Below are 27,003 nucleotides of genomic sequence, written 5' to 3'. Positions count from 1 at the left end.
GAGCTTGATTTAATTAAAACTAGCAATACAACCACAGGGAAAGAAGATCAACTGGGCCATGAGGACAGTAAACAATCACTGATAAGAGATTGTAGAGCTTTTTGAATGACAAGTATTTATTCATGTAAAATGGATTCATCAGAGCTATTATCTCAGAGCTCAGAGATTTCCAGATTGTGTAATCTTAACTATGTCCAACAGTGTGTTAGCCAATATTTAAACAGCCACTTCTAGGTCACCAGTTTTCAATCTGTTACCTGGCTTATGTCATATCAGGAAAGAAAGCCTGTCCATCGTGGCTCCCTGGGAGCCGTAATCCGCACTTGTTACCAAACCCTCACATCTGGGCTATTTGCATTTTAATGTAGCTGTCAGATTAGGAGGGGCCTGTTTGTGTGAAACCAGGGGAGTGTGACCGCACAGGGAGTATGACGGGCTTCACAAATGTTCTGTCACAGCGCACAATCCCATTCCACCATCTTACGGTGCCATTACCAGCCGAAATCAGCCCCTAATTAGATGGTGTTATTTAATTAAGATGGCCCAATGCGTGGCATAGACATTAATCATGACTAATTTAGACGAAGGGGGTGGTAAAGTATATTAAGGTGCAGTGGAAGTAAGGAAGTAGGGGGTATGTGGGACAGTAAAGCTGTACTTCTTCTGTTTGTTGCTTTGTCGGGGAATAAATGAAGAGATGTCAGGATGAGGGGAAAAAGCTGAACTACAGAAGCATGCAGCGGATGGTGAAGGGGAGGGGGTTACTTGGTGGATATCTTTGATGGTGAGCAGGGAGGGATGTGACATTTGACTACAGCCATCACCCTCACTGGGATTAGACCCCATCGTCTAAGGGTATTTGTTTTCGCTTACCATGATCCGTTGTGTTGCATGCATGCTAGTCCCCCTCGGCTGTCTGTTTGCTTGTCTGGCACTAAGCTGGCGTAATACCATGGACAAGTGGATTTAAAAGGCTGAATAAATAGCATGTTGTGGTATGTAGATGCCTCCTGTTGCATGCGATCACACATTAGACTTGCTGCTGTCATTACTGCAGCATTTCCTAACAATGGGTCCAACGATTTGGACTTAATTTAATGCCAAAATGTATGACTATAAGGCTACCTCGGTTAGCTTTAAATGTCGATATACATGTTAATACTTGCTGGTGGATATTTAAAATTCACACTACAGCAGTTGACTTAAAAAATGACTGAAAGACACAAGAGTTAATGGCAGTTTCCCACAACACAAAACGTGCACATGCATTGATCAGTTTATTCACAGTTGGATACCCATCTCCTCAGTCCCAGCTGTTCACATGGCTAACAGATTGTTGTCTACTTTTCCTTTTGAAAAAGGGTGGAAACCAGCAAATAAATGTAAAAGTGAGAATTCCTGCAGTGAGAAATGTATAAACCACTTTCAGCATTCTCCAAACAATGTCACAGGAGCTTAGTGTCTTAGACAGTGATATGCTGTGCCTTTTTTGTAATTGCGTCAATATTTTTGCCAAATCTCAGTCAAAGATGGTGGACTTGTTGTAGAAGGTTGTCTGGGAACATTGTGCTTCGGCTGTCAATTTTGATTTGTAGTCAGAACAGATTTACCTGACATTTTCAGTTGAGGCAGGGAAGCGTATCCACACAAGCATCCTCATGTCCTACATCATGGTATTTTGTCATGAAAATTGTTTTAGTGATTCTCCAAAATACAGTATAACACAAAAAAAATCTATGATTTAGTGAGTGACAAGATTTTTTTCTTACAAAGAAGGGATCAAAGATAAGCTGTTCTACATTAAAGATGTCTTAGTTTCAAAGGTTTACATGTGGCTGAGATGAAACAGCATGTACCAAACTGTAGCGTTTCAGTAATATGTCATGTAGTATTGATTTCTGCTATTCCCATATTGTTACACAGTACAGGTTTGACCATCCAAACCATAGACCAGAGTAAAAACGTTTTTTTGTACAATATTCTGACTCTTTTACTAACAAGAGCACATTTTGTAAATATTGTGATTCAAAACATGAATTTTGTATTGCCTTTTTACATTATTTCAGTTTTTACTTTTGTGGTTATAGAATTATAGCATTAACATGACTTGTCGATTTACAGAAAATTGACAGCTACTTTGGTAGTTGATTAATTTTTTTTATTGGTGATTGATTGCTTTCAATATTCTGGTGTCAGCTTCTCAGTTGTGACATTTACTGCTTTTCTTGCTTCACTGTAGCAAAAACAACTGAGTTGTAGTTCTTAAAATAATGTTGCCAAAACACCTTTCTGTTTTTGTAATTAAAACTTAATATAGAAATTATTACTTGTCATAGTAAATGTCTTGCAGTTTGTAAAAATTGATCTTTGCCTTCCTCATTCTGCCTCTCTTATACTCTCACACACACACACACACAAACACACATCTACTTTCTAAGCATTCTCCTGTCATCTGTCACACTCCTACGCATGCACATTATGTTAGTATCTCAAAAATGACTCATTACCCATTAAACAAGTTTTTGGTTTTCCTCCCAAGTAATTTTCTCTTCTCTCAGAATATCTTTAAAACAGACTGGGTTCTATATGAAGCAGTGAGGGCAGTCATTTCCTCTCCTATTATATTATCCTGCTCTTTTCTGGGGCAAAGGGGAGGAGTGTCAGTGGTGGCTGTGGCCCCCCACATACGTCACTGTCACATAAAGAGAAACAGCCGCAGTTGTAAGCAATAAACATCATAACCTTGACAGCAGTGCGTGTCCCCTGGGAATATACAGCATATGCATTATATTGTAGATCTGTGTATGTATGTGTAGATGGAAGGTGTGGAGCAACGTTGCAGCAGGACAGATGGGTTGTCCATGCATGTGTGATTGTGTGTAGCACTCCATAACTACACTTCGTTCAGTCTTGTCATCTTTTCCTTATGTTTCTCTATAATAATGTCTGATAATATTTCAGTTCTGGTGTTTGAAAGCTTGAGATTTTTCATGTCATGTTCCCTTATTGCATTAATTTATTACTGTTCTGTGGCCAGTATTTAAAAAAAAAAACAAATCACTAAGCATATCTTGACATTTTTAAATACCACATATTTTATAAGTTAAGGAACCCTTTCTATTTCCTAAGCTACAAAGATTATTTAATAAAGAATATTTTTTTATATGAATGTACTGTTTTTATTCTTTGTAAAGCATTTTGGAAGTCCTGTTTTAGAAAAGTGATCAAATATGGAAATTGTTTATTAATGTGACTATTATATTATGGCAGTTTTGTGTAAAATGCCTTGCTTATAAAAGTACCTTTTGTTTTTAAGATCATAAAAAAGTTGATGTTTTAGACATGATTTTCATAGGAGACATAATATGTGTAAAGGCAAACTGTTTAAGGCATCAGTAAATAAGATATGTTTTCCTAATCTCCTTTAGGATGTAATGTATACCTGAAACTTACAGAAACCTGGTTATTCGTACATAATTCTCAGATTGTGCAGGGTTCTGATCACCTGTGTCGGTGCAGAAGCATCTTTGACTTTTCCAGCTTGAGCAGACTTGATATTTTATACCAGCTCAGCTACCTCAACATTTAAGGATGAACTCAGATTTATCCTGTGCATTACCATGGCTGAATTTTATTTAAGCACATAATGGTTTTAAGTAAGGCACACACAAGTGATGTTGTCCACCCTGTGCTTTTTTGTTGTGCAGGTAAACTCATTCATTGTGAAGGTACAGGAAGACTGGGTTTGAACTGTCTGTTCTAATGGAAAGCTGAAAGGGCAAATGAAAGACCTGATAGACTGCTGACCAGAATATTATCTAACTGTATTCAGAACTCAGTCTCTAGTCACTTTAATACAGTACATGGCTAATTCTGTGCTGCGTGATGAATTGAGATTAAGGTTTAAGTTGCCTTGGGAGATGGTACAATGATGGGAGTGAAGGGAGTCTGTAATGACAGCTTTATGTTCGTGGGTAACTACTGCTGCTCAGTGTTGTATACTGGAAGTATGGTGTTAGGTACTGTAGCGCACAGGGAGAAGACAGGCAATGCATTTCAATGTGGAATCATCCAAGGTCGCAATTTAATGTTCTGAATGAGTCCAGCCTTTACCGAGCAGAAGAGGTCACTCAGTTGCCACAGTCACTAAACCACTGTCTGTCTGACAGAGAAAACAATTTTATGAAACACAGAATGAAGGCATATATGTATGTCCTAGAATAACTAAATGAAATAACAGCAATAAGACAGATTTCAAATTTTGATTTCTCATTGTTCTAACTTTACTTATCAGGGGCTTGAAAGTCCCTAATCAGCTTTAAATACTAAACTTTTTTTTTTTTAATTAGTGAATATAACAGAGAATATATTTGGTTTACAGCAATGTCTGATATTGCAAAAGTGTTTTTGACATCATACTGCAGTGTTGGAAAGCCGACTTTAAAACGACTTTTATAGGTTTGAATTGTAAGAGAAAAACCATGCAGATTCAATATGAAATCTGCATGGTTTTTCTCTGGATATCATTAGTTTGTATCTTTAGTGCTAAAACAATTATTTGACATAATGGATTGGTTGTGCAATGAAAAGTTTTGATATTTATGTTTATGTTTATATTTTTTGTGTTATGTTATTGTAAATTAAATTAGAGCTGGACCAATTAGTTGATTTATTGATTAGTCAGTTAATTGTTGCTAATATAATGCAAAGTATTCTTAGAAATGTTTTAGTCATGTATTAAGTAAAAATACCAGACATTCAGTGCTTCAAGCTTTTTAGTTATTTAAATATGGGGATTTGAAATGTTAGAGAACTGAATTTTTTAAAGAAAGGATTAAAACAATTATTTATTGATCTGTGGATTAATGGCTAATAATGTTTGCTTACAGAGCTGAACTGAATATTTTTAGGTTGTGGGCTATTGGTCAATCAGAGCCATTTTAATACATGACCATGGGCCTTAGGAATTTATTATTGACAATCATTAGTTGCTGCCTGACAATGCCGAACCTTAAAAGCTCAAGACTTCATTACTGCAGATTTTGCAGCCATTTGTATCATCACAACAATTCCACTGAAAGTCATAAACAGTTTTGAATGAATGCCCAGCTCTATATTTATCACAACTATATGTAAAACAACATTCAACCTCTAAATAATAGTAAAGAACAAATATGGAGCGCTGTGACCATTTTATGTTCAATAAGGGAACAGCAGCAGTTTGACTGCAGTGAATATAGATGGAAGAATTATGATGTGAACATTGCACTGCAGAACAGTGATAACTGAACAAGCAGGAACATCTTTTCATCAAAATGAAATATGTAATAGAGAGATTAAATTCTCGACCACAACATTTAACTAAGCAGTTTCAAAAAAAATTGCAATGACTTCTTAACACCAAAGATGTAACCAGAATCAAAGAACAATGACCTTGCAGATGACAACTTTAATGCCACAGTTAAAACAACCCTTTTCACTGGGGTAACATCCAAAACTCATAACTTTATAACTCTGTGCCCTCTGTAGCGCAAAATTGTAATTTCTTGCATGTGATGGAACAAGACTTTGAAAGACACTGACATGTCCTTGAATATTATGTTTGAACAAGTGTGGGAAACCTGATAACATTCCACAGAGGGTCAGAGCTGGCTGAGTCGGCCGAGTTGGCACTGCCACTGCCACTGGCTCTGCGATTAAGCCACGGGAGCCATTTTGGGGCTGATTATTCATGGTGCTACTGTACTGATGTTCCACTACACTGAATTCTCTCATTAGGTCATCCGGCTCTAAAGGCCATTAAATTTTCAGCCAGCATGAATAAGTCAGAGAGTTCTGCCTCTGATCAGGCAGTGCAAAGAGTCCCCAAATTCATCATAGGTGCCCTGCAAAGAAAAAAAAAACTCTCTCTTTCAGCACAGGGGTAACATTTGCTCAATTAAATATGTGAGAAGGGCAGGGGTGGCATCAGGGTAGTTTTTTTTAGATTTAAAGCCTAGCATTTGGTGCCAGGCAGCATTTCCAGAAGTATCGATTAGAATTTTGCTGTGCGCAAATGACTCCCAGTGGGATCTCCTTGGTAACTGGAGCAGTGCCAAGCCACTGAATGTCTAACTGACTTAATGCAGATATAAATCACTATTCCAATCAAGGCCATTTTGCTTGTGGGCGTGAGCTGGGCAATACGTCACCTGCAGTACTGCACATTTTCATCAATACAATTCTGCCAAATCAGTTAAACGCATGCTGCATTGATGACGTATGATTTAAATGTTTCCTTACCATGAAGAATATGTCTTGTACAAAAGCAGTGTACAGGTCGTTGAAAACAGTTGGCATTTTGGGTCACTGGCTTGTCACAGTTAATCATTATTTATCTGTATTGCCAGTGAGCATTTATTATGCTTTTCAAATCTGGCCTTACATTATTAAGAAATGGCATGAGCAATTAGCATTAATTAAAAATGAGCACCTTTTAAAGCTGCTGCATTAGCTAATAGTTTAAAAGGATTATCCTCTGCTGCTTTTCACTATATTGTTGTGTGACAAAGACTCATTTAGAAAGTGAACAGTAGGCCAAATGGAACACTTAATGCAATCAGCTAAAAGATTAAATGAAAATGAACTCTCAAGGGGAAACATATATAGAGGTAATGGACTCTACACAGCTAAGGTTGTAGGCGAGACTTTTCCTGTGCCCTCTGTGCAGTAGAAAACATTTTTATTGGTGTACGTTGGTGGCCAGAAAATGACCAGGCAAAACAAAGACGAATGGAGCCATTGACTGCAAATACGACCCCATGAAAGCACAGCCAGAGCCCTATCCATCGCCATCTATTATATTCATGAGTATGACCTGTGGGGTGCTGTGTGGAGGTTGGCGGGGAGGTGATTGGCGCCCACATGCTCCACTCAGCCTCTCAGTCACTGGCTGCCAGGAGATCAAAAAGGCCTCCACCGCTCCCCTCTGCTCTCCTCCCCTCTCCCCAAGTCCCATATAGGAGACGACTGACCCACTTTTTCTCTCTCCCTGTGCTATTACCTGGAGAAAACGTAGTGATGTGGTGTGGGTGAGTATGTTGGGTGGGTGGGTTTGGAGGGCTGAACAAAAGCTACTCATCTTCACTTACTATACAGAGATGAAGGCATAACTAGGTCTCGAAAGAAACCATGTCATTTCTTATCTGATACTATTGCATGTGAGATTGTTTCTCTAATGGTATGCCTTGGCCTTGTCTTCTGTTTTGCTTCTGTGCCGCTGCAGTTGATGTTAACAGAGCTCAGATCCACTGCATTAACAGGAGGGATCTCATTGGAATGGCGGTGCTGATTTGAAATCAACTGGACATGAAACAAATTTGCCAAACAAATGAATAATTTGCCAAACACGGAATAGCCAAATGAAAGTGGTCATACTGCATATATTCCATTGTGCTAGAATAAATTGTTTACAATCCTCAGGGTTTTATGAAAGGTAGAGACATCGCTCTTTGTTTTCACAGCATTAGATTGATATTGATTGATTCTGACAGCTAGAATCATGATACTTAACGGCAGTGGCCATTTTTTCTTTCGTTTTCCGCTGACTCTCTCTCTGTTGGCTCTTTTTGTCACTTCTCTCGCCTCCCTCCTTTTATAGCTGGCTTTACTACCCTGATAACATAAACTGCATTTTTATGTTCTTTTTGGTCTGGATCTTCTTTCCTTGCAGACCTCACATGGTGACAGAGTACATGGGCATCAGGAATGAGAGTTTTATGAAGATTGCTGCAGTGGGGACATGGATGGGAGACTTTGTCACTGCTTGGATGGTGAGAATCCAGCTCTTCCATATCCTGAGCATTAGAGTTTGCATTTATTGTACTTTACTTAAGTCAGATGTTTTGTAGTTCTGAATTATTAAAAACACACTGACATAAAATTGTATTTTTAGCCATGCTGGCAGCATGGTTTAATAACTTACAGATCAATCAAAGTGATGTTAATGCTGTCTTAACTTCAGATCTACTGAGATTTAGTTTTTTATTTTAATAGCAGAAGGTCAGGTTCTAAAATGTTACATATATTTTTAAAGCAATATAGATGTTTTGGAACCCAAGCTAGACTAAAAAATGTCAAGCCTCATTATGTCAGGAATAGTAGACCAGTAGTATATTTTTGTTTTTTAATTGACAGCTGTGAGCTCCCACCCCTGAGTTTGAGCTTCTCTGATTGGTTGGAAGGGTGAGGCTCTCTAAAAACTGTAGAGAACAGCACCATTTCAGATTGAAATCTGTTTAGGAGCATATTTTAATTAAAACATACAGTACACAAAGCTGATACCTGGACCAAGCTAAAACTCAGCATAAACGGGACATGAACATTAGGGTGATAACCTTAAAGTCTGATAATACAGAGCCAAGTCTGACAGGCTAAACTGGGAGACATTTTTAGTACAATGGATACACATTTTTGAATTAGCTGGTTGAATAAGCATTCCTCTGGCACCACCTGCTCAGGCCAAACTTCAATCTTCAATCTGAAGGCAGAGCTATGGGAATAGCATTTATTCAGCCAGGTTTCTTTTCATGTGTGTAATAAACACTACAGGCAAGCAGGGCTAAAAGCATGGTTAAAATATATATATATATTTTTTCATCATATAAAATGAAGATCATACAAAGCCATTCTTCACAAACACACATCTAATTTCTAGGTCAGGTCCATCCTGTTACAGCTGTTATAAAGGCAGATAGTTACAGCCCTCCAACCCAATCCACTTCAGTCTGCTGCCAATCAGAGTAAAATGAGACTGTGATCTAAGGAGAGCCAGAGGAAATAATGGATGCACAGAGAGCAAAGGGTAAATTGGAGGAGAAACCTACCTCAGTTGATTTGTCAACATAAAGAGAGTGGGAACTCCAGCGGGATGGACTACTTGTGGTGGGAGGAGTGCGGCTTTGACACCAGCATGCAAACAGCTGAGACAACTTGACAAGCTCCCTCACTGGTCACATTAGTATTCCATAGTAGACACTGCAGAGAAAGAGAGAGCGTGGAGGAAGACGAGTAGGTGAGAGGTAGGAGTTAGAAACAGAGGTGAAGGGGAAAGGGAGCTGTAAGTTGGGTCGGAAGGGAGGAAGCAGCAACTCAGAAAGTCAGTCAGGAACGCAGAGATGTGTGTTTGTCAAAGAAAGCAAGGCCAAGGCAAAGTGCTGATTCCAGAAATTACTCACAAGGTTTTTTACATTTGATTAATTCAACAAGGTGCTCTGAAGATGACCTCTGCATCTCCTTTGCATAGCAGATTTGTAGTATGTCTTCGCTATATGAGAGGAAAGTGTATGTTTTTGCAGTGCTGCCAAAAACTTCTCACAGATTGATTCAAATCCTTTTTCCAACACGCGCTACACTACCTGCAGCAAGGTGCGTTATTGATGAGTTGACCTTGCTTCTGCAGCAGCTTCACACAAAAAGTACAACATAGTGTGAATTCTTATACCATGATACAATTCATCATCTGAGTAAGGTAATCTACTGATGATAAGTTTTTAATGACATTGTGCAATGGGGACAATGTGACAGCATTACCAACTGCTGTTTAAGCAGTGTAAACTGCAACATTAGTAATGAAGTAATTACTGTTGTTCAATATTAATTATTCAGTATTTAAATTTAAATAGCCATGTAGTCATCTTTGTAGTCCTTCTATTATTTAGCATTTAGCATTTATTATTTAAATGCAATTTTCAAAAAGTGTACAGTTAAAATGCTTTGGTAAACCAAAAAGTGGGTTAACTTCAACTTCACAGAGTAGCCTATCTAAAATCTGTTTGTTAATTCATGTACATATCACTTGGCCAAATGAATGACCAAACTTATACCCACATCTCCTTCCAAACCTTTGGGAATTAATCTGCTTTCTACAACATGTGACCTGGCTGCAGAGGTTGGTTTCATTTAGTCGCCAAGGCATCTGTGAGGTCTGGACAGTACACTGTAACTTTGGCTTAAGGGACTGGTTCAGTAGTAAGTGTTAGCTGAGCTTGGCAAACAAATTAAAAATATGGGACAAAGCAGGTCTGAACATTCTATAGTTCTATAACCTTTAGGTAAACTGTCTTATATTTGTAACCTCTTCTTCAGCCAATCTTCACAGTTAATTCGGTTCACTATTTAATTAATAGTTATACACTTTCCTTTCGGCAGGTGACAGACATGATGCTCCAGGATCAGCACTACCCAGACTGGGGCAAAGCCGCCAGGAGGTTCTGGAAACAAGGCAACAACAGGATTGTTCTCTTCTGGTATGGTGTATTCTTACTGTGATAAAATGAGCCTGTTTTTGTCTGGATGTACATAATAAGATTCCAGAGCAATTTTCTCCACCTACTAGCTTACTCAATGCAATAGATATTCTTACAAGGCTCTATAGATGTCTTTGTGCATGCAAATGTCTATTTTATGTGGTCTCTCCAGCTTGTTGCAGGGTTACACGCAGTCAATAGCTGTGTTAATCTTCCCTCACTCAGTGTCAGCACCTTTAATTAGAAGAAAAGGGTGAAAATCAATGGACACAGCAAGGTTGAGAAGCGAACCCTGGCTCTTATTTCTCGTACCACAAGCTGTGATCCTTAAATAACTGTTAAACAAATTCTGCAAACCATGTCTGATATGCCCATTAAGGGAAAGTTAAGTGTTCCCTGCTTGGTTGTATTACACCACAGTCTCAGCTGTGTTCATCACCAAAGGTGCTCAGTGCAGTCAGTCTAATATGACATGCCATTGCCTTGTTCAGTAGTTCATTTTAGGGTCACAGCAAGAAGTAAAGGACATTTCAAGAAAAAGTCAGTTTCAGCAGCTGTTTAGTATGGACACAGCACAAGACATCTCAGACTTCAAAGACAGTTTGGCTGTTGTATTTAACATTTTTGTACAGAATTGATTTACCTGCGATTAGAATGCAAGCTGATGAATTGTTCTGTGACTTTTACTGCAGCCCATCATTTTATTGATGGATGCCATGACTCACGCTGTCACAATCAATGCCAGATTTGACGAGCTATCGTTTGAAATTCAGAGCTTGAAATATGATGGATAAGTGTGTTGCTTAATATGTCTTGTCAATATGCACTCAGGGCTCGTTGTACAGTGTTAAAAATTTGAGCTCTGCTAAGGAAAAAAAAAAATTTCCACAGTGGAATAATAAAAACCCTCAAAATGAATCTCCCTAACAGCTGAAATGGGATTTGAACTGGCTTTCCCTGTTTGCAGTACAATCTCTTGTGTGGTATGAGAATGCACAGTAATCACTGGGTGACATTAAGACAAAATACACAGCATAGAATAATACTAACCTTTGTCATTGTGCATCTCTTCAGATGGCTGAGAAATTTCTCAGTAAACACTGAATGCAGAATTACAGCAAAGTGTCATAAACAAAACAAACAATCACTACCAATCACTGCATACAGGTAAATAAGTACTTTCGGCTAGTATCAGATATACAGTACAAGTATGTGAAAATACTGTGTGTATGAAGTAGCAGTTTTGAATTGTATTGCCTCTGCATCCACAAACAAACAATACAGGGTTTTCATCTTGCTGGAAGCTTTTTCTGCCTCCATTTATCAAATCTAGGTACAATTGTTGTTCAATACATTATTGTCCATGGAAAGAGAAACTGAATCGTGCTTGAGTTATCTTTTTTTGTATTTGACGTGGGCGAATTGTTTGTCTTCCAAAATATACAATATTAACTATGCACCTCATTTAAATTGAATTTTTAAAATTAGATTTAGATGTTTTTCATGGTCTTTGTTAGTGCATCACTCCCTCCATCTGTGCTTCTTCTTTTTCATGTCTTTCTTTTTTCTTCCTCTCCTGCCCTTGGTCTTTCTTCTGCTCTCCCCTGCTCTCCTTCCTCTTCCTTTTCCATCCTATCCCATCCTCTCCTCTGCTTCCCTTTTTCCTTCCTTACTTCGTTCTTTTTGTCACTTTAAACTTCTCCTATCCTCTGCCCTTCTTTTCTTCACTATTCCATCCTCTCCTCTTTCCTCTTTCTTTCCTCACTACTTGCTCTTCTTTCTTTACTAATCTGTCTTCTCCTCTGCTTCATTTTTTTTTCTTTTTTCATTTTTCCTTTGTTGTTTTCCTTCTCTCCTGTCCTTTCCGTTCTTTATTTCCTCCTACAGGACAGTGCTCATCTCTCTGACATCAGTGGTGGTTCTGGTCATCAGTACCGACTGGATCAGCTGGGACAACCTGAACCGAGGCTTCCTGCCCAGCGATGAGGTCTCCAGAGCCTTCCTAGCCTCCTTCATCTTGGTCTTTGACCTTCTCATTGTCATGCAGGTAGACCGGTCCCTTGTGGCCAATTAAAAAAAAAAAAACTAAAGAAGGGGAGTTGGGACATCTCTTGGCTTACTCCTGTACCAATCTTGCCAGTTTCCCTTCCTCCCCCCTACCTCCCTATTCATCAATGGGGCACTGCGGCACAGAGCAGTAAAAGGGGTGTTTGATCAATCTCAGTTGGCATGGACACAACTGCACACACACACATACACCAACATGCATAGAGATATACAAACTGTTGTTTACTGCTCACTTTGAGTCCATCCATCCTTCTTTCCCAGACCCCAGCCATGAACTCACCTCCTCTTCCCTACTCCCTTATGAGGCTAGTTTATTTTCTGTAACGATGACTCAAAAGATTGGAGTTTTTCTCACTTTCTCCCCCCCACCCTTTTTTTCCCACCCAATGTCCTCCCTCCCACAAGAGCGTGTACATCAATAAAGCCTGTGTCAGTAGCTCATGAATATGCAAATGTGTTTGTCTGAGCAAAAACAGATAACTGTGTATTGAGGCAAATGAGAGAGTGAGAAAAAGTGATTTTCTTTTTCTTTATTCTTTTTTTTTTCTTCACACTACTACCCAGGAGCCAGAACCACAGGCCAATCATCCATGTGGTTTGACTGCTAGCCTAATTCAACATGTCTCATCCAAATGCTTAATGAACATATTTCACTAGGCCTTGTTGGTTGGTATTAGAGGGCACGTTGCAAGACTAATATTTGGTATCCCCTTAATATACACTTCTACTCTGTTTATAATGCTAATTACTAAGAGCTTTCAGTTTCATGGGAGAACATCTTCTAGTGTTACAAAGACACTACTCTACAGAAACCTGGCAAGGATAACATAATTTCCATGATAATCTGAACAACTACACAGCTAAAAGTGATTTCTGGACTTATTTATTGAAACAATTCATTATTTTAAGGAGAGCTTCTGGCTGCTGTGGCCAGTAATTACTTCACACTGTGGTGTTTTTTCTCATTCATTTGCCCACTTATTGTGATTATGCAGATACACAGAAACAGCTCAGCCCAAGGTGTTTTCTCACAGAGATGCTGGTGTCTTGCTGAGGTCAACTTTTTCAGCTTTCTGACCAGATCACCTCCTATTTCCAGTCAAAGACCTGATAGGACATGAAATGTGTCTTCTCTATTTTGACATCTCTGTTGACTCTCTGAGCTGGTCTGGACCTGCAACATCCTCTCTCCCTTTTAACTTGGCAATATATCATTCCCCGCTCGCATGGATTTGTTTATGAGAGGTCTTTCTCATTTTCTGTGCAGTATACAGCAAACACATTTACTACAGTTATTTATGAATTGAGTTACCTTGCGCTGTTAACACAAGCCAGTGCACTAGTGGCCATCACTTCATAAGGCTAGTCAATAAAAGTTCATCCCCAGCCCTCCCAACAGCTTCATTCACCTCTATCTTGTCACATAGGGTGCCATAATCTCGCATCTCCATGAGAAAGGATGGATGTTTTTGTTCTCGACTAATTAATTCCCTGATTAATGCGTGTTTGGATTTACCCCCAAGCTAGGTTTTTTTTTTTTTATCGTTTTGTGTGTGAAACATTTCTCTGCATTTTCTCAGCTGAATTTCAGATTTTTGAAATTGTTTTGTGTATATACATGTATATATTAGCTTATATGGACAATATGCTGACACTGCAAGATCACATATATGCTGTAAAACCTGACTATTTTCTAGTGGAAAGGTGTATGGCCTAAATGCCTTAGAATAGTGGGGTGGTGTCCAGGTGATACATATGAAATAGGAAGAAAGAAAAACAGAATTGTGTGCATTTCCTTTCATTTCCAGTATTAGAGGTGACAAAAGCCAATTTGCAGGATAATTAAGTCAGTTCAGTACAAAGAAACTATTTTAAAATAATTTGTCTGTCCATCTGTCTATAATTTTCTTAGTTTCATCTATGTTTACCATTTTATTTAGTATAAATGCTTTCAGAATACAAACAACAAATTACAGTTAATGTTAATGGACATTTCTGAGTAACTTGTAAATTAGCTGCATTAAAACAAAGTAATTCATGTGAAATATTAGACTTTTTTTTTTTAAGTTCCAGCTTCACATTACAAGTTACTCCTGTTAAATCTACCTGCATCAGTTACAGGTCACAAACAGTTTAAGATAAAATATGTTAAACTGGTAATTGGTAAATGTAATTGTCTTCACACACATCGCAACAAAGTCCAGTGAAAACCATGTATCTGCAAATTTTGGTGTTTTTTTTTTAATAGTGTAATTTTACCAGTCATCGTACAACCACATTCTAACTGTGTCAACACAGGACACAGGCAGCTTTTAAATGTCAGTTTTGCGGTGCCTTTTGATGTGCCTTTTATGTGTTGAAATCCCAGTGCACATTAGTACACTCCACAATCCTGTAAAAACAGTGTTGTCGACAACAGCCGTCACCGTGTTTGACCTCCAGTCAGTGTATGACGAGACTCCACAGAGACTTAATAGTAACTAATATGAGAAAGTTCAGTGAAGTCCAGTAAAGCACAATACATGTTGTGTTTGTGCACTTATTAAATGTGTTGAATTTTATTTATCTGAGATTCCTGTACTATGGCACATAAAATTTATGTGTGTGTGTGTGTGTGTATTTTCCAGGATTGGGAGTTCCCTCACTTCATGGGAGACCTGGATATGAATCTACCAGGAATGTCAACAACACACGTGAAGGTCAAACTTCCTGTCTGCAAGCGTATCTTTAAAGAGGAGTACCACATTCATATCACAGGTACAAACAGACACAGCTGCTGCACAAAAAATATGGAAATCTTATTGTTCTAGGAGGAGTTCTTCTGTGTTTCCTAAACAATTCTAAATGCACATAATCTAATTAAGAAGCAGTAGGAAATCAAAATGTCCACGAGGGGACATAACTTTGACCTATTTCCCAATTGAATTGTGAATACCAAATAAGCTGTGGGTGCTCTAGTTTTCCAGTTTCCTCCATGGGGAAATGGTTTGATAGTGGAACTACTGAAACCATTTGTAATATATGTTTAACTGATGTGGCACACAGGTGGCTCCACTGCTGCAATGTCAGTCTTGTTCCTCATGTTCCACACCGTCATGCGAAACGTGTCTCTCATCATCTTTCACATCTCTGTGTCTTAATGTTCTCGGTGAGCGAGTATATTTCCCATTTAAAATCATCCTCCCAGTTTCTCCATTTTGTTCCGCCATGTACACACTCCGACTCACGACCATCAAGAGAAGGCAAACCAATGTTCCTCTGCTAAATGTTAAGCTGTTCAAACGCTCAGTGATTTGCGAAAGGTTGTTAACCCTAATGCATTGCATATCCATTAAGCATTATGGAAATGGGTCTGGCACGACGTGATTGGTTTAACTAAAAGCTTATTAACGGCATATCATGGGGAAAGGAAGAGAGCAGTGTCACATATACCCCGGGAGACATCTGCCTGCTATCCGTCAACCTGGGGAGATGGCTGTCTCATGGTAATGTAGTGGCCTTGTTAGAAGATACTATGAAGGAAGTAGCACCTGCAAATAGATCTATTTGTCTCATTGCATGAGTCTGTCTGACTCTGCCCTACAGATCTTCAATGGAGTAAGCTTGTGCTATGCATCAGTCAGCCTGTCTGCCTGTTGTATTATCTGTACAATGCTTGCATGTTTATTCGTTGCTTATCTGTCAAAGGTAGCCTTGTAATCTACTGTAATTGGAGTCATGTGTCTCATTACAGGCAAGTGGTTCAACTATGGTATCATCTTTCTCGTACTGATTTTGGACCTTAACATGTGGAAGAACCAGATCTTTTACAAGCCCTATGAGTACGGTCAGTACGTCGGGCCTGGTGAGAAGATCTACACTGTGGAGGAGCCGGAAACACTCAGGGAGTTCAATCATAGCACACTCACCTATGAGTGGCGCTCCACCAACATTGATCCCAGAACCAACCTGAGCTACGTGGAGCGGGACATGTTTCTCCACAGCCGCTACATCGGAGCCAGCCTGGACGTCAAGTGCCTGGCCTTCATCCCGAGCCTTGCGGCGTTCGTCCTTTTCGGGTTCTTCATCTGGTTGTTTGGGCGATTTCAAGACAGTGAGACATTCACGGAAAATCAAGACAAAACGTACGAGAGGATAAAGAGGAAGTCCCCGTCAGAGTACAGCAAAGAGATGGGAGTGACACCAGAGGAGATGCATGTGACCATGAGTGATAGTCTGAAACAATCAGGAACGCCCATGCTTCTCTCTGTGGATGGGCCACACTTTGGAGCGACGCCCTCCACAAACTCCACTATTTCAACAGAAAACCAAGAGACACATCCAAGCATTGTGATTGACAATGCAGAGCAGGAGGAACCTGCAGTCTCTTTTGATGTCCACAAACTCTCTCCGTGACCTCATGAACTGATTATGAACTCTACAACAGCAGACAGGTTAAAAATGGGAGCTCTAGTACCAGCTGTTACTTCTCATATATTACCTTAAATTTGAGTCATAGAGATTATAAGCATCTGAATATCATGGGAAGAAAATACTTGGTGGCTTTTCAAATATTCAGAAGGTCATTTGACAACACATACCTGAATTATAAAGGTTTTTCTGGAGTCCTCAAAAACTTTTCTAACCATTACTCACTTTTTACAAAACATTACATTCTCTTAACAACATTAGCTGTTCCCCAAATAACAGAGGTGTAGAAAACATTACAATAACACAAACAAGCCCACCATTTCTGACTGTTTCATGCACTCTGTAAAAACTATTCAGATTTCTGGTGATTGTAGGTCTGACAACCTATTGGACTTTTGAAATTTCACCAAGTTTGTTTTCCCTAATAATTGGATGCTTTTTTTTCTGTAATTCAAATGACAGTATTTCATGGGAGGCACAAGCCAAAGCTAGAGCTCAAGTATGTAGTTCATCAAAATGAAACTGTTTTTCTATAGTTAAAACGAAGCTGCAACAGGACCATGTTCCACACAACTGTTTCTGACCTTCAAGAGAAAGAGTGATATTTGCTAACGGCAATTGCAGTTGTATTGGTTTGAATATATTTATTTTTGTAAACAACCTTTTTAAAAGACTCTTAATATGGCACCAATTCCAGTAAGAAGCATATCTCTTAAAGCAGAATGCAAACTCATAAGTGATGTGGTGCTCACTCTGATTTTGCATTTTCATAATTCAATTTTCTCCTAATAAATGATTTTGGTGGCCATGTCACAGGAGTTTTCCTACAGTTGTGACACCGCAGGATTTTCTTGTATCACAGCGGTGTCACAGCTACAGTAGTGCCTTGATATTTCATATGTTGAGTACAGACAGAAGCATATTCTGAGTCTATAATACTATAGTCTATAATACTATAGGTAACAAAGTGGAAGATGTCCTAGTTATGAGCTGCTATATACTTTCATATCATACTTTTACCTCATTTGATTGGCAGATTTTGTCATTTTAATTTATTCTCATGATGTTTCTCATTTGTTTTTAAATCATCCTTTCCAAAATAACATGATTATGAACATCAATGTACGGTGATGACCTATTCATATCCCTTCACTTGATATTAGTTGGAGAGATAATAAATGCAATCAGCAGAGATCAAATATCAAACCAACAAGCCACCTCATGATTGTTTATGCGGCTGCTGCACCTGGACTGAATACCAACAGAGTCAGAAAGGTGGTTTTGCCCTTGGCATAAACATGCCATTGAAGTGCAGAAGAGGTTTCTGCTCCAAAGCTAGCTCAGGGCTTCTTTGTGTAGATAAAGCTTCAAAGTTTTAGAAGCAGTTTTGCAGTCATGGTAAATGCATGAAAAATATTTATTTGAAACATTATCCATCTGTATAAAAAAAAAAAAAAAAAAAAAAATGCACGGCATTTACCTTTACATTTGCCTTGAAAATTTTGTTCACTGTCTTTTTTTTAACATATTTTCCAGAGTTTCGTTAAAATACATATATTTGAGAGTTTTGTTGATGATTGATGATTTTTTTTTTTCATAATTGAAAAGCACTAACTGAACTACTGAACTACTACTGAACTATTTACTATATTTTTCCATGTAAGTTTGTCAACATTTCAAGGAATACTCTGCATATACTTTGACCAAAGATGCCAGGTAACAGTGTATTGTAATAATACGCATACAATAAATGTTGCTCCACAATATGCTAAAATAAATATATATTTATTACACTCAGAATAAATTGATATGTACTCTTACATCAGTCTGCATTATTATAATGATAATATACCATAATTATTTCCCTAAAAAACACCCCAAACCAGCTCAGCTTTATTTGCTTTCAGAATGACCTGCTTTTGAAGATACAGCAGTTGCTTCCTAACACGACAGGAATTTTGAGTGGAGAGTACGTCACCAGAATAGTACTACTGATTTTTGCAATGCTTAGTTAATTTAGTTAATAAATTAATGAAGCTATTTTAAATCAGTTACATTGGGGCTTTTAAATGTGACTTTTTGGTGTTTCATTTGTGCCTGCGTTGGTTTATCTCACAGTTTATATGTCTGCTTGCTTTTACATATTACAGCTTTAAATTGTGGCATTGTTAAATTAAAGGGAACTTATATGCATATATAAAATTAAACTATAAAAATTGTTTAAAATTTAGTAAAGGGTTTGCCACCTGATCCAAATTAGCAGCAGACACCTCTGATTGGCCTCCTGCTATTTACTGCTGAGAGTCAAACCAATGACAGCTCCTGCTGTTGCTCTGTGGGTTAGAATTTATAAAATTCTTAGGTAACACACTGTTTACAATACATGCTGTTAAGTTAAATTATAAGGAGGTGTTACACAGAATTTGTAAGTATTCGAACATTATTCTTAATTAGTTTTTTAATACACAATTTAAATTTATCTTTAGTTAATCAATTTCCAATAGTTCATGAGCTTTTTATTAATTCATTTTTTAATTGTTATAATTTAATTAATTTGATACTGTAAAACTTATTGTGGTGGCGCACTCAAGACTATTTAGCTCTGTGTGTGTGCGTATGTGTGTGCGCGAGAGACTGTGCAGGTAGATATGTCAATTTATGCCTGTACAAGATGTTTTATATTGTGTTGTGTGTGTGTGTGTGTGTGTGTGTGTGTGTGTGTGTGTGTGTGTGTGTGTGTGTGTGTGTGTGCATGTGTGCACTTCAGGCTTGTGAGGTGTGTAGGTGTTTGCTACAGCACTTGTTTTTGACAAAAGCATTCTGTGAGTTCAATTTATTTAGCATTACTGGTTTGCAGCTCTTGGTTCTGTAATTATCCCTTTCACATTACAGCTCCAAGTCATTAGCTATTAGTGTTTCACTAAAGGGCAGAGCCTCTTTGGACCTGAAGGGGATCTAATGTGTCTGTAATGTCTTGTGTCTAAGTTCAGAGTGAGGATTTTCTCTTTTATTGTTCAAACTATTGTTGTGTTGCAAAACTGACACTTCTTTTAGTTTCTGTGTTTGGGCGTTCTTTCAGAAATGAGAAAATTGTTCAGTGTTTGCACAGCATACAGTACTTCTGCTGAACCTTGTGTTACCAATAAATGAATGCATTTGTTATATACTCTGTTTTGTTCTGCCTGCTTTCTGAGATTCACTATTATCAGAAAGTATCTGAACAAGGTTGCTAATGTCATTATGTTTCTCACTGCATGAAAAGTTCTAGTTTACGTTTTTCTTTAGGCTTAGGAAATAGTTGCCAGGCAACAGCACAGGTCAAGCTTCTTACAGTTGCTGACCCAATTAATATGGGCAATATGAGAAATAATGACACTATCTTCACAAGGACACTTGAAAATATAGTCTGCATACACACGACACTTGTCTCAGATTAGCATGAGTCCTGCTCGGGGCCTGTTTGATTTATGCCACTGGGAAATAATTTGAATGTATTATGCATTTTTCTCCCCTGTGGGATTTGTTTACAGAACCTCTATACATCTAAATGATTTATAGATTAAATTGAAATGGTCTGAGGAAGAAACACTGGACTGACTGTGGATAGAAGTGATTCCCTATCTGGGTTTAGGACCGCTCCAATAAAGTTGCAAGGGAGAGGAGTTTTAAGATTATTAACAGGATGGCAGAGAAGAGAAAATAGCAAATGGCCATAAGCATGTTGCACCATCGTAACCCCAAACATTCTGAACCAGGTGTCGAAGGGAACACCCTGCACAGAGGAGCAAGCTGTGAAATATTTTTGATGGCGCAGCAGTTTAAATAGACTAACCCGTGACTGTGATACCACAATTTTAATCTCTGCAGTAGGCCATCACCAGTAGCCATGGGTCCTGTGAGGTGTAATTGGATCCACAACATGGAAACCTGCCTCTCCACATGCTGTAAATGATCCCTATTAAGAGCATCACCCATGTGTTTTTAAGGGTAAACTGAATGAAATGAAATGAATGAAGGAAAAGTCTACTGGATGAAAACCAAACAGTTGTACTATCTCTTGTAGTTTGTCTGGGAAAATATATCTCATTGCCAGAGAGCATTAGTTGTTTGACTGAGGCCTCCCCCAAAGTCTGCCATTGGGCTGAGAAATGAGGTATTGATTTTTAGAGGACCACGCAGTAATTGAGAACACATCAAAACTGGAGTTTCAAAAATGTTTGTGGGGTGTTGGAGCCTGATGCCCATGTTGTGTATATATTGACTACTTCCTCAGTGCAGAGGATGGATCTGTGTTGGTAGCACTTATGATTGATTCTGCCTTTCATAAAAATTTTAAAAAGCTCATTCACAACCTTGAGTTCAAATCCTCTGATTCTACATATTTACATTTGTTTCATGCAAATATCTCTTAACTCCAAATCAGAAAAATATCCAAGGATTTGTTATGAAAAATAATAAATAAATAAACCAATAAAAAGCTAAAAATAACAGTACTGCTAGTGTTGTACCAACAGCTAAATATAAACCAGAAAAATCCCCCAAGGTGGCCAACCACAGCTACAGATCAGCTGAAGTCTCCTCTACTGTCTTTGAGCTATCCTCCAATTAGATCAGTGTATCATGTCCTGACATGGCCCATCACTCTGTGCTGACAGCTCAGTGACTCTGGGAGACCCTGGGAAATTTATCAGCGTAGTCAGCCCCAGTAAGCCGCTATAGGTTTTCCCCTCAGTCTTTTCACTGGACCTGAGATGGTTTCTGTCCCCAGTGGCCACAGGAGAAAGGGAATTTGTCATTAATTCCTTCTGCAGGTTTCTGATACTTTACAGAAGTAAAGTGGATCAGATAAATCTCTCACCACCTCCAACAACTCTCTTGTTGGACTGAGTCCACAGGCATGGCTGTGTGATAATGATGTCTGCTTTACTGTTCTTTTGGAGTAAAAGGGAATCTATTATTCTAACTATTTTAAAGTCAAATCAGGAATGAAAATGAAAATCTGGACTATTCTACACTGCTGGTATGATTTGCAGCAGTAAGGATCTGTGACGCACAAGAACAGAAGCCACTGTTGATAAATTCGATTAATTTTTGCAATAAAACAAGCCATTTCTTCCATTTAAATTGGATTTGTATTGAATCATACCATTGAACCCATGACACAAAATAACACTAAACATTACATGTCTATTGATATATAGGACTAATGGTAAAAGCCATGTTTTTGAAGTGTGAAATTTCAGTTTTGACCTTGAAAACCTTGAGGATTCAAGAAATCCTCATTTTAACACTGTCACCTTATATGGAAGCAAGAATGAATGGACTCTAATGTGCTGAACATTTTATGATTGCTCTCAACTCAAGGGTCACTCACTAGGCTTTATCTGCATCTCCAGGCTTTCTCAGCAGATAGACTTCATGATCTTCATCACTGAGAAAGCTCAAGCCACTGTGGAGAAGTGGGTGTTATGCATAAGCTGCAGATATTTGTCACACTACATTTTATCTACTGCCTGTGCATTGTCCAAGTAATCTTTTATATTATTCTTATTATTATATCTTTTATATTATTTTACAACTGTGTCAAATCATGATGTTGGAAAAAAACATGGTATTTTGCCAATACCAATAAAACATCTTCTTTGTTATTCCATTATAACATTGCAATACAGTTACAGTTGCAGTGAATTTATTTAAAAAGAACTAACGTAAATGTTTAATTGGAAAATAGTAACTGGCATGAACATGTGACACGCGTGAGTCAGTTCATGATGAATGTGGGTGTCCTCATTATTCCAGCTTCAGCTGAAAACATATATGCAGTGGCTCTGTAAAGTATTTGTACATATGTGTTTTTTAATATGCATATTTGTCAGTATGTCAATAAAATGTCTCTCTTTGTTCTGTCTGAGGTTCTAAACATCTGTACTTTCAGTGTATCCTGCACATTTGTGAAAACTGTGGCAAACACATGGAAACCAGTAAGTTCACACTGCAGTTTTAAAAGCTGAAAAGCTAAAAGCTTCTACAAGCATGTTTTACTGCACATGCCTGTGTATCCTTCCTACATGGTTGTTAATTGCTAAATCAAAACATATGAATTGTTTTGTGTAAATCCATGCCCCTGTTCTCCAACAAAAACCCTACAGCCGAAATGCCTTTGACCGTGGAATGATTTCTGCAGACAAAGTAGAGCCTTTTGAAGCATGGACGATGAAAATTTATACAGCACAAAATACTGCTTGCCAGTGCATTTTTGTCAATTTAAACTCTGGTCAAGAAAGAACTAACGTTTCTCTGTTGCTTTCTTCCACCAGCCACAATCACAATGATATGTGTGGTCATTAACAGTGAATATAGGACAGGCAGTGAAGTGGACTCCCTGTGGGTCAAGGCATCTGTTGCAGAGGGTTCAGCACTGCCATAGAAAATTGAACATTTAGAAGCCAGCTGGAGGACCAGTCTGCCCTGCTGTGCCACCACTACTCAGGTACCCACTGGCTTCATGCCACCACCAGCTAGAAGCCACTGGACCAAAGCAGGCCAGATGGTGCCCTTGCCAACCTATGAGCAGTGCTGCGAACTGCACTGTCCACTCTCCACTACCCATGTCCCTTGCCCTACCATTCAACTCATGGATAAGTTTAGAGTCATGATAACCTGAGGTAAAAAAGTTTTTTGGGGGGAGAGAGGCGCAGTAAAAGCTCAAGTGAGCAGAGAGTGTGTCAGAATATAAATTGGCCCTTCTGACGTTTTGTGTTTGTTAATGTAGGCAGATGTGAGGAAGAGTCGGGGAATCAGTAGGTAGAAGAGAGACTGCTCAACAGGGAAATAAAGCCATCTCCTGGATGAACTCATTTGTCTGTGGCTGTGAACTGATAGATAATTATATTAGGAGCTTTAAGTGCTCTTCTGCAACACAAGTATTACTACCATCTCCAGAGGCACAGGACAGAGTAGGGAGGAGAGGAATCTGTGTGCTACAACAGTGGTAGTCATTGCTATCCATCTAAATATGCTGGATGTTGGAGACCATTCAACACAGAAGGAGCTTCATTTAAAATATACACCACAGATACTATACAACACTAGTTATTTTAGATGAACCAGAAATTGTAATTTTACTTATTCAATTTACAGCATTAACTACAGGCTATGTAATGATTAAGTGTTAGTTGGTGTTTGATTTTGGGAAGCAAAGTATCTAATCTCAGCAAATGTTGAGAAATATTTATAAGAAAATGTAAAAAATGCAAAGAAAATACACAAAGTTAACATGTTCAGGTTGATTCATCTGAATGGGAAAGGTTTTTCTGGAATTAATTTGTGTCACGCAACCAACAGCACTGGAAAACACATTCAGATTCCACACAGAAGTGAAGCTATAACACAAGGTTCAGCACTGAAAATGTCACTATTATTGGCTCACTCATTAACTTAATATTATTTCTATTTAAGCTGTAGTTATTTTTAACTATTTTATATAATGTACCTCTTTTTATCTATTGTATACACTGTAGATTAATACTGAAGACCTCAACACTATGGAGTGGCATCTATGGAATTGTTTTGTTTTGAAAGGTACTTTAGCTTGAATACTTTGCACAATGTACAATCTTAAGTTGTCAAAAAATTAATATTAGTACATAAATAATTTCCGTATCCTGTGCTGTATCTACTTAATGAAAAGTAACTACAACCTTTCTGATCTAGCCTTTAGTTGTTTAAATAATTTGAAATCTGTCATTTGTAGTACAGTTGAACTGTACTGCATTACCCCCCAACAGTGCCACAATAATCAGGCCTTCAAAGGTCTACTCAACTACTACTAAACTCAACTGCACTTTCCACAAAAACATTTTTAACGTCATGAAGGACTGATGCATTAGACTGATCTTTCAAACACTACGAATAGATTAATCACACATACATAATCAAAGACAAGAATTAAATGTAAATGGAAATACTTTATAACACTATTACACAATAACAAGCTTGGAAAGAAAAAATTACAAAAAAGAGAAATGGAACAAAATGCTACGAAGCACCACGTAATATAGACGATTCATAAATGTGGCAACTGAACCTTATGCTATTTGCCTCTATCTAAAGTATCATCATCATCATTGAGAATTTAGAAATCAGCAAAAAATTTGGACATCAAGCACAGTCATGCCAGTAATAGTAATATCTTACAGATTCATGTAGCGACGATTCAGAGTGGGGAACGGTTCACTCTAAGCTGTGAGACAGAACAAAGAGAGCAGGTTTCAGGAAATGGTAGTCCATCATCTGTTTGGTATGATATAGGTTTGCATTTGGTATAAAGAGGAGTCAAGGAGGCAGACGCAGGTCAGTGTGTTTGCTAACAATTCTTAATGTTTATCGTGTATGTGATACCAGATGGATGGAGTTTACCACACAAAATATACAATAAGAGCTGGAAATCAACAGAAAGTACCTGAAGGTCAATTTTATACAATTGTTTGTATTTGATAATGTAACTTTATATGGACTTTTCTGATTTGTAACCCCCATCCATCTGGTTTAGCAGGCTAAAACAAATCCTGACAATGCAACCCAATTTGACCCACGTCTGTGAGGAGAACAGTGATGAGACATTAGGGTGGTGTTACTTTTTTTTTTTTTTTTTTTTTTTTACATGGAGAACACTGTACAGGTGCCTTCAGATCCGCCACGACTAAAGGCACATGGGGTCCACTGAGCAACAGATGTGTCCATTCTGGAAATGAGAGGAAAGACAAATGAAAGAAATACATTAGTGGATTAATGTCACACTTTAACTTCAGGCAAACTCTTTCAGAAGCTCAGCAGATAATATTTTCACATGACTGCAGTGCTCTAGCATACAGAGTCTGTTTGGCATTTAGGATTCCTCTGGGTGTCATCTCAGCACCAACTGATCCAAGGCAGCGATGGTCTACTGAGAATACCAATGTCAATGGTCACGGAGTCATTCGCTTTAAACTTAGGTGACTGATTAACTCCTGGATAAGTAAAGGTTTGAAAAGACAGCAGTATATAAGCTACGTCACCAAAGTGACCAAACTAGAATGCAACCAATCTGACCAAAGGCAGTATTGCTCAGAAATTGTAAATCTATGTTCATGCATTTGAATTCAGTACAAATCATTGACATTTTTGAAAGACTGTATTAGGGTGTTGAATACTTATGAGTGTGTCTATTGAGAGTGGCTGCTATCTTTTTTCTAAGATGTGGACATCATTGCCAGCCAGGCAGGGATAGAATATTTTATCCTTGAAACTCAGGCAACCGAATCGAGTCTTGGCGGATTAGTCCTAAAGCTGAAGCAAACAGTTTATGCTCACAACTGGTAATGAAGAGGATATTCGCTTGCATGGTTTACTCTCAGTGACTGTTCTGTGCCACGTCTTGAAACAAAAACTTGTGGAGCACACAATTGTTGGCCTGATTTACTAGAATCAATTATGTAAGTTTATCCTACATTTCTAGGTAGACTGATCTACACATATTAAATACTCTACGTGCAAAATCTTGTCTTGCTTGTTTAACACAGTGCAGGTTGATTTGTGATTCTAAATTGCCCATAGGAGTGTGAGTAGTTGTTTGTCTATATGTGGCCCTGTGATGGACTGGTGACCTGTCCAGGGTGTACCCCTGCCTTTGACCCAAAGAGAGCTGGGATAGGCTCCAGCTGATCCCTGTGACCCTAACTAGGAATGAGTGGGTAAAGATAATGGATGGATGGATGGATGGATGGATGGATGGATGGATGGATGGATGGATGGACGGATGGATGAATGGATGGATGGATGGATGGATGGATGGATGGATGAATGGATGGATGGATGGATGGATGGATGGATGGATGGATGGATGGATGGATGGATGGATGGATGGATGGATGGATGGATGGATGGATGGATGGATGGATGGATGGATGGATGGATGGATGGAATAGTTCGACATGTTGGGAAATATGCTTATTGCAATGAATAGCCTAGATTGATACAACTTTCATATTTCTTAAATATGGAGCCTCGGCCTGCAGCTGCCTAGCATAGCTTAGCATAATGCCTGGAAACAGCTGCCTCATCATTGCTGTGTGGCTCCCAGGAGGTAGTTACTTCTCCCTTCACTTTTACGCTTAGGCTTTTGTATGTATCTAATGGGAGAAATAATGTTTTAATTAGTGTGCTTTAGAGGCGCTGGTAGACAGATTGTATTACCTTTGAA

The 27,003-nt window shown here is 38.4% G+C and overlaps 2 protein-coding genes across 3 annotated transcripts in view; one reads left to right on the top strand and one right to left on the bottom strand.

Annotated features, from left to right (window-relative positions):
* tmem117 (transmembrane protein 117) overlaps positions 1-16,952 on the top strand; it is a 33,966-nt gene extending 17,014 nt beyond the window's left edge. The window contains exons 3-7 of one of the 2 annotated variants that reach the window (XM_026311649.1): positions 7,712-7,811; positions 10,189-10,286; positions 12,174-12,333; positions 14,981-15,110; positions 16,087-16,952. In XM_026311649.1, coding sequence (XP_026167434.1) covers positions 7,712-7,811; positions 10,189-10,286; positions 12,174-12,333; positions 14,981-15,110; positions 16,087-16,748 — 1,150 coding nt within the window. In that variant the 3' untranslated portion in view covers positions 16,749-16,952. The remainder of the gene's footprint in view (positions 1-7,711; positions 7,812-10,188; positions 10,287-12,173; positions 12,334-14,980; positions 15,111-16,086) is intronic. The other variant, XM_026311648.1, reaches the window with a different exon arrangement.
* A 7,836-nt stretch (positions 16,953-24,788) lies between these two features.
* Positions 24,789-27,003, bottom strand: part of nell2a (neural EGFL like 2a) — a 74,057-nt gene continuing 71,842 nt past the window's right edge. Inside the window, exon 20 of the mRNA XM_026311137.1 lies at positions 24,789-25,506. Within this exon, the coding sequence (XP_026166922.1) occupies positions 25,465-25,506 (42 nt within the window). The 3' untranslated portion in view covers positions 24,789-25,464. The remainder of the gene's footprint in view (positions 25,507-27,003) is intronic.

This window comes from Mastacembelus armatus, chromosome 6 (assembly GCF_900324485.2).
Source record: "Mastacembelus armatus chromosome 6, fMasArm1.2, whole genome shotgun sequence".
Lineage (NCBI taxonomy): Eukaryota > Metazoa > Chordata > Actinopteri > Synbranchiformes > Mastacembelidae > Mastacembelus > Mastacembelus armatus.
This window is presented reverse-complemented; position numbering and strand designations above follow the sequence as displayed.